Below are 13,119 nucleotides of genomic sequence, written 5' to 3' on the forward strand. Positions count from 1 at the left end.
TGTAATAGAGTAGTATTTAGTAAAAAAAAAGTTGTTTTTTTTTTTTTTTCAAAAAAACGGGGGAGGTGTAGTGTGCGGCTCACCTCCCTGCTATTAGCTATATAAGATAATGTAATTAGTTTTTAAGTCAGTTATTAAACATATTTCGCAGAGACAACTCTCTTTCAATCAGTCTCCCCTTAGCCGCACATTGCACTATCACTATTCTGGCTGAGGCGAGTCTCACGTTCCGTTGACGATTCTTCATATCTTGCTGAACGTGCTCTTTTGGCATTCACTGTACTACGACCTATGTTCGAACGACGACGTCTTCCAGGCATGATCGTATAGTAATACCCACAAAGCAACAAATAACCCAATCGCAAAGCAAAAACAAAAGTCCGTTTTTCTAACCAAGTCAAATATATTTTTATCGACAATTCAGAAACCAAAGAACCAGAAACAATGAATATCTGAAAGAAAGCGCTGTGGTTGCTCCTCTGCGTTACCGTCTGCACAACCACACAATGACGAAATACACTATCTACTACAATAACATAAGCCCGAAGCTTATGAGAGCCCCCGGCCGGTTCCGCCGTAACCGCTATGTCCCTCGGCCGCCGCCGCGCGACATATTTTTTGATTCCGCGTAAGTTTATACGTTTGAAAACTTCTAAAGTATTGATCGAAATTGTATAGTGTAAAAGACAATTATAATCTACATTTAATGTCTTAGCTTCCAAACATGTTTATTTGGATAAGGGTTAATGTTGTAAATTGTTAAAATCGCTTCGTAAATAAGCCATTATTTTTCGTAAAAAGTAAAGAACAAAAATGACTATTGTGAGTTATCCCTAAGAAATAGACATATACCATCGCGGACTTTTTTGTTTACCTAATTAAGGTGTACAATACTGTAGTACATTATTTTGATCTTTCTCGTAGGGTTTAGCCAGCGTTTGCAATATAAACGCAAAAAAATGAATTTATTTACGACATAACATTAGAAACCTCTAAAATTATCAGTGTTTCTCTACCATATTATGCATATGTTATACATATAAACCTTCCTCTTGAAACACTCAATCTATTAAAAAAAAACCGCATCAAAATCCGTTGAGTACTTTTAAAGATCTAAGCATACATACACACATACATACAGACAGCGGAAAGCGACTTTGTTTTATACTATTTAGAGATTGCGCGGTAATCGTACATTATACCGCATTAAAAACTGGCCTTTGTCCTTTCAGCCATAAGTATAACTATAATATCCAAGTAAAGATCGCCCAATGGTCGAAATTCGACCTCAAATAAAAAATTAAATTAGGAATAAGTTTCAAATTTCAACTCTTTTCTATTGATATTCTATTGTCAAAATATTGACTTTACGATAGACATAATTCCTGCGACGCGACTGCGAAAATAATAATTAATCTTCTGATAAATAAAATTATCGTGACGCTTTGTTCGTTGCCAAACATTAATTACTTTATTACTTACCTGTAATTATATGAATATTTTGACATAAGCCCCATACATTATAGTGTCTAACTTTTCATTAAATTGAAGTGAAATCATCATATTTAAATGTCTCTGAATGCCGCAGTAAGAGTTTGGAACGTTAACCACGGAACCCTAAAGATGTAGAATATTTTAGATTACCTAATAGTTCATACTACAAGCAGGTAAACAAGATAACCGCGACTCGTGTTATTTAACATTCCGTACGTGCTCTACCGAACACTACCTAAGCACGAATTATCACTACATTTCTTACAGCCGACAAAACTTGTAGTTCACCACATTTGACTCTAAATGCCATCGTAATAAGGTCGGAAATGTACAATGTATGCACCGGCGACTGTATGATCGTACCCCGATGAACAAAAAACACATTCAGCTAATGTTATTTGCCAACCGTCAATATTAAGGTCAGTTCGCATGGCGACGTTACGCTACGCGACGAGTCGCGAATTCTTTAAAGGCAGGTTAAGGCTCCGCTTCATTTTGGCCCTTGATGGGTTTAATCATATTATGATCGAGTAGATGCGTATTGTAAGTACAATCGACGACGATTATTATTGGCAAAAGAGTAGGCCACTCTACATGTAATCTCGTGTACAAATTGTACTAACCATGGACCGTCGACGCGTCGCGACGCTTCGACCTGAAGGAGTCGCTACTCGCTACAGACACGAAATTTTGAATTGCGCGACGGATTAATTTAACTTGAATTTATTTTTGTAGCAAATGAAGTTCATTTTTGAACTACTTATTTAAATATTGATTCAAAACAGAACTTGAAATAACAAATAAATCATGAGGCGCTGCTTCGCGTCTCGGTGCACACAGACCTTACAAACACGACAAAATATCTTCAACCGATGCGTTTTTTTGACGGGAGTCGGGACCATCGCAAATAACTTAGCTTAGTCAATACTGTGTAGTATGATTTGAATAATTATAAGTACCAAAATTGACCTTCCAAAGGCTTAGGACTTTATCGTTCCTGTCTTTTATAGCCATTTTTATGTTATAAACTTTTATGTGTTCGGTTGACACCTCCGTGGCTCTTTTTATGAAGCTTGCCACAGCGTCTCCATCAGTGTCAGTGTAATAGTGTGTCTATTACACTGAACCCCATTGACCCACGAGTAGTTGATGGATTTCGCGAATATGTCCCAGTCCATGCTGGATTCGGGGTCCCCAGATAGGACTTCTGCCATTTCTAGTATCCTGTCTTCCAGCATTATTCTGGTACATTCCGCTATTACCACTATTGGATCCTCAGATTTTGTGATAAATTTGAGTGTTCCCGTGCGTTTTGTCTCATCCTCGTCCAGAACCACAAATCCGTAGTCGGCACTTAATGCCGCCATATACTGCCCTGTCATCGCCCTGGCAATTATTGTGGAGGTGACATTGTCGTATATGGCAGCTTTTGCATCCTCGAGTCTCACTTCTAACAGCTTTGATTTTTCCGCTGATAGGCCTGCATGATCTTATTGCAGGTCAAGAGCTTTTTTGGTCTTATTTGCTCTTATTATCGCCTGGAACTCGAGGAAGGCATTTATTATATTATGATCTTCGGGGTTCTGGGCCAGTCTGAGTTTTGGCGGGAGCACTTGCCCGAGATCGGCCCTATATCTTTTGTTTTTATTTGCCGGTGTTTGTGTAGATGGTTCCCTCAAAAAAGCCTCCATTGCTAAAGCCTGCCGATTTGTTTGTGACGAAGCCTTGATCCGAGAAAGGGCGTTTTTATCCTCGATCATTCTTTCACGATGAAGTACTTTTTTGATGGAGCCCATAAACGCTTTTAATTTGGCCATTGAGTTTAGAGACTTCTTAATTTCATTTTTATCTCTCTCTTTCTCATCCTCTTTTTTGTTCTCCCGTGATGCTTGGAGTCGTTCACTTGCGGAGGATGAGTTCGCCTTATTGCTGGGTTGGGACGCTGCTGGCTGATCATCACGATTCTTTTTGAGGAAGCTTAGGTCATCCCCTCTGTTCTCGTAGACGATTATCTCATGATGTTCTGAGGCTTTTACTATTCCATAGTAGTTTGCAGCCCTGCCTTTGTCCTGTCCCAGTGACATGGCGTCTACGCTGATTATGCGTGGGGTGGTACTGTGTCTTATCCCCATTACTCCCAACTCCTTCAAAGACGAACATGCCCGTTCAAAGGCTGTTTGCGTGTCCCATTCGAATACTATTATCGTTTTGGTGTCTGATTTCAGTATTCTGCATGGTTGGCCAGCGAAGGTAGTTGTTGGGAGAGCTAAGTATTTGCTCATTTTCATGTTCGTCTTTGATGTACTTCCGTTTAGGATTGCTGCTAGTCCCGGTGAGATGTTGACGTGGTTGGGTGTGCTAAGACGGCTGTATGTTATACCCAATGTTTCCGTTGGATTTGACATAAAGAGAGGGATCGGCCTTAGTTTAATTTTCGGTTCCCCATTTTGTCCACGGGCTAGTAATTGTTGGGTTTGCTCTAGGGTCGGCTGTGTTACAATTTCGGTTGCAACTGCCCGTTGTATTTCTGTGTGTGCCTGTGATTATGTTGGCGCATGTATTTCTCCTGGCCTGTGGGTTGATGTGAAGTGTGTCTGTATGGACGTTGGGGTTTGTGATCGTGTGCGTTGTGTTTGATTTCGTGTGTGTTGTGTTGATGTGTTTGTTATTACTCCCTTGGTGTATAGTTTAATTTGTTGTGGCCTGTGTATAACGTTGAGCCATTTGCTGTGGCTGCACTGGAGACAACTTTGCTAATGAATACCATCAACGGTTCTCTGGTGGCTTTTTCCTCCATGATGGTAGAGAGGGTTGCCTGACTTAGCTCCATTTCCATTCTAAGTTAGACCTGTCACTACCAAACATTGGGCATTCAATGAGCCGGTGGAATATTTGTCCTTTGCGGGGTCACAAATGCAGGAGGAGCTGTCTTTAAGGTGGATACGATACAAGTATGCTGCGAATCCTCCATGACCGGTCATAGCTTTGGGGAAAAAAACTTTTGTGACCGATCCGGTTGAGGAGGATTGGTATCTTTCCTGCCACTTAACTGTTGTCCCCTCCCTTATTTTTCTCCGTATATAGGACATTGGCACTCTGTTGTAATCTGTTTGTGGTAAGTGCAGCCTTTTTTGCCAGTTCATCCGCTCTTTCGTTTCCTGGAGTACCCATGTGCGCTTTTAGCCAGAATAGCCGCACTTTTCTGCCTTCCTCTGTTATAGCTCTTAGGTCTTTCTTCATTTCGATCGCAAGTGGGTGAGTCACCAAAGGATTTCTCAGCATGTTTAGTGACGATTTGGAGTCACTCATGATGTTAATTAAGGTATTACATATTTAAACATCATCGCAGTTCGGCTGATGGGAGCGCGGAAATCGTCTTCGTTCTATTCGTTTCAGAAAGGGAGGATGCTTCAAGAATCTATTCGTAAAAATATTCTAGATTTTTGTTAAATGTTCTACTCCGGCACAGTATAGCAATATGACATATCCCTACAGTAGTGAAACGAATGTACTTGCGCAGAGCAACGGAGGGGTACCCGCGGGGAAGCGGGCGGCGCGGGCCCGCGTACACTAACTCGCGGAGTTTGTGTACGCGGGCCCACAGGGGTGACGTTGGCGCGTTGTCTACGAATTTTGTGTTGTAAAACGATAACTTATCTTATAAACAATGGGATATTATAATAAATGTTCAGTGTACGGATGTAAATCTGATTCAAAATACAAAAAGGATTTAAATTTTCATGAATATCGGCTCACAGTTTACACTAATATTGTGTTGGCCTTATCGGCATGTATTTGCATCTCTGTTTTATTGTTTACGTTGTAAGAAGTGTAACAAGGAGAGAAACAATATAGAATAAATTAAAAATCTGTCAAATACCCTGTTACATACTAATTAGTACCTACCTACCCAGGTACACATATCCAGTGTAAGATACCGCGCCCTTACCGCGCACGTAATAAGAGTTTTGAAGTGCTTCTGTTACACCTGACGTGTGATTAATTATTGGATATTTTATATATTCGAAATTTCGAATGCGTCTTTATTATTTTAATCCTTCGATCGTGATTCGTGGATCCTTGGAAATCTATTGTTATTCTATTGTGTCTCGCTCACCGGTGAGCTTATGGGGCTTGATGGGTTAATTAATTTTTTAAATAGAGAACTAAAATCATCTAAAAATAAAGTTTCACGTAAATATCTGGCAGTACGACATAATATGTACGATTCATCTACCGGCTCAAAAATTTCCTTTCCACTCCGGTCACGACCTTGCTGGTCCAGTCCCTTATCTTTCCTATAATCAACTATGGTGACCTGTGCTGTTTAGATGTTAATGCCGACAAACTCGATAAACTCGACCGATTGTTTAATAATTGCCTCCGATTCATATTCAACCTTCGAAAATACGACCATGTTTCTTCGTATCGCTTCAAGCTACACTGGTTACCAGTACGTCAGCGCCGCTCTGTGCAGGCACTGTGTGTGCTATATTCACTGCTGCATCATCCCCATACTCCCGAATATCTCGCCCCTCACTTTCAATACCGTTGCAGCAGTCACGATAAAAACCTCCGATCCACTTCAAATCAGCTTTTAAGTTGCCCCTCTTACAAGTCAAGTTCCGTCCACTCTTCTTTTAATATCCAGGCTATTCTCCTCTGGAACGCTCTTCCTCCGGAAATCAGGATGTCAAAAACCAGAGATACTTTTAAGCGCAGGGTACGTGAGTTTTACTTGAAACAGTTGGCAGACTCTTAGTTTTCATAATTTATGGCATAAATTTATATTTATAATATTTTTAGCATCATCATTGATCAACTATATATTATTATAATATAGTTATTATATAATAATATATAACGTATGGTTATTGGTTTTATTTATATATAATTTTATGTGTGTTATTATGTATATTATAAGTATAGTATAATATTATAAAATATATATTTTACAAGTATAATATATATTTATTATTTTTTTCTGTCTTTTCCTCTTTCAACTCGACTGGCACCTATACAACTATGTCCTTGTATCGCCCAAAGGTTGACTGGTAGATAATGCCATACGGCATTAAGTCCACCTTTGTACCTATATGTGCATAAAGTTTTTAAATAAATAAATATAACACGCTGATTAAACAGATTAAATGATAACATTTGCATTACAAGCACAATATTTTATTTTTATTTTATTTCCCGTTTCGTGGCAACCCTGGCATATCTGCTCGGTGCCTGTCATCGGTGGCGACGTCGTGCGACGTCAAAGGCATTTCGTTACTGTAGGGACTAATACGAGTATTGCTATACTGTGACTCCGGTGTGAGGTTGAGCAAGGTAGTACAAAAAAAAACTAGCTCACGAGTCATTCATGACTTATGTTGTATGGTAGGTTTTATCATTTATGTAAAGTATTTTAGTGTATACTCTACTCGGCGAAACATGGCGGTAGCGGTCATTGACTCCCTGTCAAAAATTTGTCATTTTCTATACAAAGCCACGATTGACAACATCTGACACTTCATTGTCAATCGCGGTTTATATAGAAAATGGCAAGTTTTTGACAGGGAGTCAATGACCGCTACCGCCATGTTTCGCCGAGTACAGTATAGTAGTATGTAAAGGACGGCAAAAATTATTATCTTTGCCTGGTGCGGCTACATAGCTAGATGTATGCATCATATTATGTACAATGTACATGATCATACACCTACAATACAGCTTTTTTCAATTATTGCATTTCTTAACTTTACATAAAACTAGATGTTTGCCATAACTTATTTGCGAAGAATTTCATCTATCGCTCGGAAGCCGTATTTTATTATCAAAATGATAGGTGATTTTAACATGAGCTTCATCGATTGGCATTTGAGAGACGATGATATGAATCTTACTCCTTGCAATTATAACAACAAGACAGGCTATTTATTAACTGACTTTCTTTCATTAACGGGACTTTATCAAAAAAATAGTACACGGAACAAGGATGGCAAGATTCTTGATCTAGTACTAGCAAATGTTCCATGTCGAGTAAATGAAGCTCTCTATAGCATAAGTAAGATAGACCCGTATCATCCTCCTCTCGAAATAGAAACTCAATGGAGTGTGAATGCTCCACGGCAAGAGAAGACACAACGATCTGATTTTAATTTCTATCGAGCTGACTACCCTAGCATACTTAAAGCATTGAAGTATTTGGGACTTACCTTAGACAATAATCTCTCTTGGCTGCCTTACATAATTACTGTAACAGCGCGCTTAAGAAAGCTGATTCCCGTTTTTCGCAAACTCAGAAGCTCCGCGGATGTTGATACAATGCGGTGTGTGTACTTCGCTCTAGCTCAATCCCTCATTCAATACTGCATTGTCACGTGGGGAGGATGTGCGGCTAATACTTTGCTGCCACTGGAACGAGCCCAGCGCGCCATCCTTAAAGTCATTTATGGACTTCCCCGGCGGTATAGCACCCACCAACTCTATTGCGAGTCCTCCGTGCTCACTGTGAGGCAATTATTCATAATGAATGCAATCCTACGTAAGCATAGAGAAATACCATATGTCCAGAATAACAAACGAACAGCCTGGAAAATCTGCTCCACGCCCCGTTACCGAACCTCACTTGCTAGACGCCAATTTCACGTTATTTCCGCATACCTCTATAATACGGCAAATAAACTAAACAACATATACCCACTTACTTACCGAAAATGCAAGCAATGTTTAAAAAAATGGTTAATTACATTAGACTACAATAGTTCAGAGAAATACATGCAAAATCCATACACATAAACACACATCCACAAACTCTATCACTGCACATACGTCATACACACATAATATAATCATACATAATCTTTTAAATAGCATGGAATGGTTATTATTTAATTTCTAATTTAATTGCATGTTATTTAAGTTATTTAATTTAATTTCATTTCATTTGACTTAATTTAATTTGGCTTAATTTAATTTATTCGATTTGATTTGATTTAACTTAATTTAATTTGATTTGACTTGATTTAATTTAATGATATTTATTTTGATTTAATCTTATTTGATTTCGTTTTTATATTTGAATCAATTTTATTTTTAGTTATCACTTTTTATATTGTTTCAAAATTGTAATATCAATCAGTAGGTAATCACATTGTACTTGTTTTTTTTTTTTTTTTTTTTTTTATAAAGGTTGTTATATCCTATTGCCAGTACATCAGGCGGCTGTGACACAGTTAATACTAGTACGGCTGCCAATGTTCCTGTAAAGTGTACCTAATGAAATGTTTTTGTTATTATGTAATATGCTAAATTGTTGTTTAATGGATTGTAAAGGTGATAATATAAATAAATAAATAAAAAAATAAATGACTTAGACTGGCATGATGCCTTTCTCCAGTGTGGGAATGTTGACGAAATGGTTTCTGCCTTTTACTCTAAACTTAATGTTATCATTGAGAAACACGTACCTAAGCGAAAGCCTCGGAAATCCAAGTATCCCGTTTGGTTTACCAAAGACTTGATTATGTTATTAAAAGAAAAGGACAAAATTAGACATAACATGCGAAAATTTGGTAATCCCCGTGATAGACTAGAATTTGAACTGTTACGAAAACGTTGTAATAAATTATTATTAACTTGCCATAGAAATTACATACATACTGTAGAATGCAGTGTTAAATCTAATCCCAAAGCCTTCTGGGCATTTATAAAAAATAAAAAAAGTTCTAGCTACTTACCTTCAATTATGTGTAAGGACGACGAAACAGCAACAGACGATACAAGTGTCGCAAACTTGTTCGCCTCTCATTTTAAATCAGTATACTCGAACAATTTTCCTGAAAACACAACTCCAGAACTTTTCTCGCTTAACGAGCATAAAACGAAATACTCTAGTATACTTTCTCGTATAGTTTTATCTGAGTTTAAGATCATCAAAATTTTAAAATCCATCGATCCAAATAAAGGAGCGGGACCAGATAATATACCACCGCTGTTCATTAAAAGGTGTGCAAAAGTGTTGTCACTTCCACTCATGATAATATTTAATAAATCTTTGGATACTGGTGTATTTCCTAGTGAGTGGAAAAAAGCGAGAATCGTGCCAATATTCAAGAAAGGAGACAACAGCAACGTTAAAAATTATAGGCCTGTAGCTATCTTGTCTTCATTTGCTAAGATCTTCGAGTCTCTGGTCTGCGATTTTCTGACAAATCATTGTAAAAATTTAATCAATGACTACCAACATGGGTTCCAAAAGAAAAAGTCAGTGATTACCAACCTAGTCGAATATTTGACACCCATTTTCGAGGCTATTGACAATAAGAACGAAGTCGACTCTGTTTATACCGATTTTGCGAGTGCGTTTGATTTGGTTGATCATGCGTTACTGTGTTGCAAGTTGAAAAAACAATATGGCATTCGGGGCAGGCTACTCGACTGGTTCGTTTCTTACCTTGGCGGGAGAGAACAAACCGTAGTGGTAAACGGACATGAATCTCAAAAATATTTTGCAACTTCTGGCGTTCCTCAAGGTTCGCATTTAGGACCAATATTGTTTTTATTGTTCATCAACGATATTGCATCTTGTATACACCACTGCCGGTGTTCTTTGTTCGCTGATGATATGAAGATTTCAAGAGTTATTAAATCTTCATCCGATTCCTTTTTAATTCAATTAGATCTTGACCGTATCCACCAGTGGTGTCTTGACAACAAAATGGAATTAAATGCCTCCAAATATCGCCACATCAAATTCTCAAAGAAAAAGAAAGTTTTGCCAACTTGCTACCACATAGACAATTGCTCAATTGCACAAACACCGGAAATTCGCGACTTAGGAATACTAATTGACTCCAAACTAACTTTTGTGCCACATTTTGACTACATGATAAAGAAAGCATCGAAGATGTTAGGGTTTGTCAAGCGTAACTCAAATGACTTTAGGCGCACTGACACTAGGATTCTATTGTATAATAACTTCGTACGCAGCATATTAGAATTCGGTAGTATTGTTTGGAACCCCTGTTATGAAGTCCATTCCCAACGTATCGAATCGATTCAGAGATCTTTTACGAGACACTTGGCATATGTAACCCCGCAGATCAACAATAAATTGCAATACAATGACAGACTTTCAGTTTTTAAAATTGATAAATTATCAGATCGTAGACGCATGCTTGATCTGGTATTCCTGAGAGATCTTGTCACAGGTTCCACCCCCTGCCAGGAACTGTTACAAACCATAGGACTAGTAGTACCCAGGCCCAATACTAGGATAAGGCAGAAGCCTTTCTTTAATATTCCCAGGCATAAAACTAATGTCGGCAAGAACGCTCCTATAATAAGAATGATCAATTCATATAACATCTGGCATAAAGTATATGATTTAGACATTTTTCATGATCGCTCCACAACCTTTAGGAAGAAAATTTTATGTTGCTAAATTATTAAATATTCATTGCATTTTTAATTTATAAATAATTGTATACTTATTTTATTTTTTTTTGACAATTGACATTTCTTTAATTGATGTATGTAACTATTGAGTAATAGGTAACGTATTTTTTTTAAGTATCTATTGTAATTATAATTGCAATTTATTGACATGTGAATTTGGACATTTTATATTTTTTGGACATTTTTTTTTTTTTTTTTTTTGAGTGTAAATTATTTTTTTTCTGACATTGTCTAATTTTTCTTGTAATTTTCATTCTCTCATGTAATAATTAATTGTAAATTAACTTTTCTAGTTGTTAAGTCTTGACTAATGTTGCGTTGTGTTTTAAAAAATAATGTTGTGCATGTCTTTAATTGACATGAATACTGAATATAGACCTAAATGTTAGTTATTTAAGGAAGCTTGTATTCATTTTGTTGACATGCCTTATAAATAAATAAAAAAAATAAAATAAAAAAAAAATAAAAAATGGTTGGCTTAAGCGTGAAGGGACAGACAGAGCCTTCCGGCTTCCACATTTATAATAATACCAGTATTATGTTTTGCAGAACCAGCGCGGCTACCTGCAGTGGCGGGTGTACAACGAGGCTGGTCGGCAGGTACTCTGCTACTCGGTGCTGGTCCAGACGCAGAACTATCTGCAGAAGATGATGAGGCAGTACGTCTCTGAAGCCCATCGGAAACAGCTTCACCGGTTGGGTTTCTACGGCCTATGATTTGTGACCATGTTGATGTTTGAAGTGTCTTTTTGTACCCTCAGAGAAATTGTTTCATAATCTTAAGCAATCTTCATCTATCGGATTCGGCTGGGCTTGACAAAATCCGTTCAAACGTAGGACCGCCATTTGTCTATGAATTTATTTCTCGATAGTACATCGTCTGTTAATTTTAATAGAAAAATTAAGGTTGTCATGACTAATGAGTAAATATTAGCTGATTGCTAAGTGCTAACTGTTATCACAGTGTACAGTTGGAATAAAATTGTATAAGTAACTCTGATTACGGGTTTATTTGTTTGCTAAAATATATTTTATAAAGACCGTAAGGCGTAAAAACTTGTACATTTTAAATAATATACCTATTACCTACCCTCATCATATTATTATATGACAAAGTTATACAATTATAATATCGCCCGTAGTGGACTGAATAGTAACTTCATTTCTGTACATACTACAGTCTTTATTATTTGAGGTCGGTACCAGCTAATTTTATCGTGAGGTCACTCAATGTCAGAATTGGAAGTCGGTTTTAATTTTTTGTTAAAATAATAATTTCACTCTTTTTAGTTATCTACAAGATAAGGCTTTATGCGTAAATAACCACTACGAATGTTAACTATTCACATTGTGTTACTGTAAGCGAAATTGTGGTAAATGCTTGCAGTTATCGAAGCGATGCTGCAATTTAAAAACTTTTATCTTTAAAGGTTCAGGAGCTCTGTTCAGTACCTTTGGACCAAGAGACACCTTCGTATGAACTTTCTCTTATTCGTAACATATGTTTAAGTTACTAGAAACAACATTTAAACCACTATGAGTCTTTTGATAAATTTCAAGGATTTCCCTCGATTGCTCATAGATCCCATCATCAGAACACCACTTTCGTAATTATTATACAAAATCAAGATTATATCCTATACAACAACACAAGAATTTTGAAAATCGATCCTCAAACAGCGAAATAATCATAAAAAACATCTGCTTCGATGCAAAATATCACGAAAAGCATCAATAATTGGGTCATAATGTGATGACCCATGGCATAATTATGATTTTGATGATGATGATCAAATAAATTGATGTGTTGGCTTATGCTTTCAGTTGTTCAAACAACGCCGAAATACCTGAACCTGTATCTATAAGGATTCAAAAGTTCTATTGGGTACCTTCGGATCCAGGGTATAACCTGGTGCGAAATCTTATTTTTTGGTAGCATATGCTTAGGATGCTTCTCATAAAACCAAAATCACCATATGTTTCCATATAAATTTCAAGAAGTCCCTTCGATTCCTCCAGGATCCCATCATCAGATCACCACTTTTGTGAACATGGTACCAAATTCGAGTTAAACCCTATGCAACACAAACATAATTTTGAAAATCGGATCACAAATGGCTGAGTTATCGTTGAACATACAAAAACAAAAAAGATACATACAGCCGAACGTATAAC

General features: G+C 37.2%; 1 protein-coding gene across 1 annotated transcript in view; it reads left to right on the forward strand.

Annotated features, from left to right (window-relative positions):
• Window positions 1-11,714, forward strand: part of LOC121726320 — a 51,617-nt gene extending 39,903 nt beyond the window's left edge. Inside the window, exon 5 of the mRNA XM_042113632.1 lies at window positions 11,494-11,714. Within this exon, the coding sequence (XP_041969566.1) occupies window positions 11,494-11,661 (168 nt within the window). The 3' untranslated portion in view covers window positions 11,662-11,714. The remainder of the gene's footprint in view (window positions 1-11,493) is intronic.
• Window positions 11,715-13,119: the final 1,405 nt, after the last annotated feature.

This window comes from Aricia agestis, chromosome 4 (genome assembly GCF_905147365.1).
Source record: "Aricia agestis chromosome 4, ilAriAges1.1, whole genome shotgun sequence".
Taxonomy (NCBI): Eukaryota; Metazoa; Arthropoda; class Insecta; order Lepidoptera; family Lycaenidae; genus Aricia; species Aricia agestis.